The 3,487-nt window shown below is 45.5% G+C and overlaps 1 protein-coding gene across 1 annotated transcript in view; it reads right to left on the bottom strand.

Moving 5' to 3' along the window:
• The window catches only part of JMJD1C (jumonji domain containing 1C), a gene marked incomplete at its 3' end in the record, with an annotated part of 51,606 nt that overhangs the window by 23,289 nt on the left and 24,830 nt on the right, over positions 1-3,487 (bottom strand). Inside the window, exon 6 of the mRNA XM_009073145.1 lies at positions 2,192-3,487. This exon is cut by the window's right edge and continues 368 nt beyond it. Coding sequence (XP_009071393.1) covers positions 2,192-3,487 — 1,296 coding nt within the window. The remainder of the gene's footprint in view (positions 1-2,191) is intronic.

Raw genomic sequence — 3,487 nt, 5'->3', positions numbered from 1 at the left:
CTCTGCTTACAAGAAGTGCGTGCAGCAGAGCGGAAAAGCAGGACACCCTGTTCAAGCAGGGCTCAAGTGCTAGGGGCAAGCCAAGAAGGGACTTGGACAAGAGTGAGCAGTGCTTTCATGTGCACCTCGAAGCCTCCTGGTGCTGTTCCATCCTGAACTTTTTCGCCTCCTACGCTCCTCAACAGTTCATCCCCCCCTTCTCCCCAGCCTTAGCAACTCCAGCTGGGAACTGCTGCAGCAGAAGGGAAGCCAAGAGCTCTTATGACACACACAGAGCGCAGAAGAGATGTGCAGGTCCTACAACTTTGAAGTTCTGATTTCAGTATTTTGGAATATTTAAAGCAACTGCTTGGGTTTGCGCTAACAGTTTTAGCACGCGCGTTTCCTAGGCCAGGAGTTCCCACGCTACGCTGAGTTCCCACGAACAGCCTATAAGCTGTATTAAAGTATTATGCAAAAAAGACCAGTCACCTTCTCCCTAGAGGAGCTGGGGAAGATCTGCCTGAGCACCAAGCGTTGCCCAAACAGCTTCGTGACTACACCTGCAACCATCTACGGCCCAGCCCAAGGACAGGAGCTGCCCCAGCCACCCGTGGACAGTAGGAAAAGGTGGGCTTGGGGCACACTTCCTTCATTTCAGACATGGCTCAGCCCTGAGCCAAGGGTGGCTGCTGCTCATACAGCCTGAAACACAGATCCCCTTCTGTGATTGTGGCACCCATGCAAACCGACCTTGGAAACGCCCATTCTGGGTTTCTAAGATCTATTTAAAAAAGGCCTCCAGTGCAAGAGCCAGAAGACAAGTCACCACAAGACAATTGCCACATATCAACATAATTAAAAAGCTACGTGCCTCGGTATGCAGGGCTGCATACTTCAGGCAGCCAAAGTGAAAACACTGTCTATCCTAAGTTCTTTCAAATGGACTTCGGTATGGGGTGGAGCAGGCAGCAACATGAAAAGATAAATCCACCTATAGTTTTCTCTTAGGCTCTTCTCCTCTGCTGCCTTTATCACATTTTACATCAAACTTACTTCGTATTACAAGGCCAACTCAAACTGACTGTTTTGGAAAAGACTTAGCCACAATGGTTTGGCTTTTCTCAAGAATGAGTCTGGGGAAGAATAGCTTTCCCCATGAAGAAGAAAAGTCTTTATAACCATTCAGGAACTCCGCACTTTGACACAAAGGCTTACAATTTGGCAGAAGGACCACTGTAAGCAACATGCCTTTTGTGGTCCCTGTGAAAATCTGCCCAAATTAGGCCAAGTTGTAAGCCTCTGAAGATCAGGATGCACATGCTCAGTGAGGTTTGATTGAAGTTAGCAGTAAAGCTCTCCAAAGTTTCTCTGCTCTGCACATCTTACTTCATCTTACACTGTGCCTCTGAGGTGCCTGCATTGGGCATGCCATACCCCAAGCCTACAGGTGCTGAGAACACTTCTCCTGTAATTGCCACGTCTGCCTGCCAAACCCCACTGCTGCACCAGGTACTAGGCTGAAAAACACAAACTATTTCTGCTGAGACTTCAGTGGCTGTACTCAGCAAACAGGCAGAGGAATCACCCTGACTTGAATACAGAGGAGTAGAAAGCAGATGGGAAGGCAGGGATGTGTGTCAACAGGAACAGAAGGGGAGAGAAAGATATGCCAAGGGAGGGTACACAGATAGGTGTAAAGACAAGAGAAATGGGTGTACAGTGCAAGAAAGATTTATAATGCTAAAGTATTTATCTTCAGAACTTCCCACTGGATTTAGTACTCTGTCCATCTCAGTCTTTCACCATTATTTAGCGAGCATATGCAAAATTCCTGTATGAACAAGATTGTCCTACCCCTCCCAGTAGTTTTTTTACACAATGGTTTACATAGTTTGAGGTAGCAAATATTTACCCTGTGAGCCTGAGTTCCTAAACCAGCTGGTTGACCTCACTTGGTCATCAACTAAAAAATCAAACATTTCATCTTTCTTTAGAACTTAGGAAATCAAGGTCTGGAAAACCTCCCTACACACATTCACTACGAGACCGCGGTTCCTACTGGAGTTCCATTCCTGATTCTCTGCCTACTCAAGAAACCCACCATCACAGTACACTCAGTGTGACAAACCACTGCACCTGTAGCTAGAGAACCGGTGTTGGGAGACACCAGGCCCAGCCAATATGTCATTAAGAAATGAGCTCAACTTACCCTTCTTAAGGAAGCCTCTGCGTTAACAGGAGTTTCTGGGTGGACCCATTTGGAGGAGGGCAGACCAAGTCCTGAGTAAGCATGTGTTCCATTTGTATACTGCCAAATAATTGGATAAAGCCCTAGCTGATTATAGGAAGCAGAAGGATGAGCTTGTCCAAGAAGATGTGGAGGCTGGTGTTGTAACATCTGTTGCTGCTGCTGGTGTGCTAATGCCAAATGGCTTAAGCTGCTAGCGTGAGCAGTCTCTAGTCGCGGATGGGCACCCAGCAAGGAGGCAGCAGGCACTCCGGGTAACACTGCAGGAAGTAGATGAGGGTGATGAACAGAATGGTGAGATGCAGTACTAAGGGGGTGAGTGTTAATAGCGGACAAGGGAGCCTGAGCTGAAGACCCAGCTAGCAGATGGGATGAACCAGTTAATGCAGGATGATGAGCATTTGGATTTAAACAGGTTCGGTGGGATGAGGAATGCAGAGGATAATTATGCTGATGCAAATAAGGTGAAATGTGATTAGTTCCTGTTTCTTGTCCAATCAGAGTGGGATCCCTGTACACTGTGAAATGTTCATTCTTGTCAATGATAAGAGGACTTTTAGTAGCTTCTAAAGCACTAACTCTAGCTGGAACTGGATGAAAACTAGACCTAGGCAAATCATGATCAGTTTTATTGGCTGACCTTGTTAATCCAGTAGCATGGCTGTTTTGGGAACTAACCTTAGACTTCACAGTATCAGAAGATTGGGTGAATTTAGGCTTAACATCAGGTGACTTTGTTTTAGGATGATCAACTGAAGCACTAGATTTTGACTTCACAGAATCAGGGACTGGACTTTGTTTATGAAGTTTACTCTCTTCTGCTAGAGAAGTTACATTTAACGAAGACATGAACGAGCCATACTGCACTTTTTCTTTTTCAGAATTTAAATGTTCATTTACTGGTAACATTTTTACAACCCCAGGTTGTATCAAATCCGTTTTAACAACACTGCTAACCCAACTTTGATCAGCTTCCTGTTTTCTTGCTTCAAGGAAATTTGCATTTGCAAACTGCTGCTTTAAATCACTGCTGTGAGGTTCCATTTTCTGAACCGCCTGCAAACCAAAGGTACTTGCAGCATTATCCTGGCTCTCCTTTTCAGAGTTGTTTTTATTAGCAACGTCAACAACACATTTTGGAGTAGGTGGTCTGGATAAAAACTGCTCATTTTTTAACTCTGCAGTATGATGCTTTTCTGCATTGCACTCCTGAACATGTGGATCCTTGGCAGTCTGCTCATAAGGTGTTGGCTGCTC

Source organism: Acanthisitta chloris, unplaced genomic scaffold (assembly GCF_000695815.1).
Source record: "Acanthisitta chloris isolate BGI_N310 unplaced genomic scaffold, ASM69581v1 scaffold16054, whole genome shotgun sequence".
NCBI classification, from domain to species: Eukaryota; Metazoa; Chordata; class Aves; order Passeriformes; family Acanthisittidae; genus Acanthisitta; species Acanthisitta chloris.
Note: the sequence above shows the minus strand (reverse complement) of the source record. Positions and strands in the feature narration are given on the sequence as shown.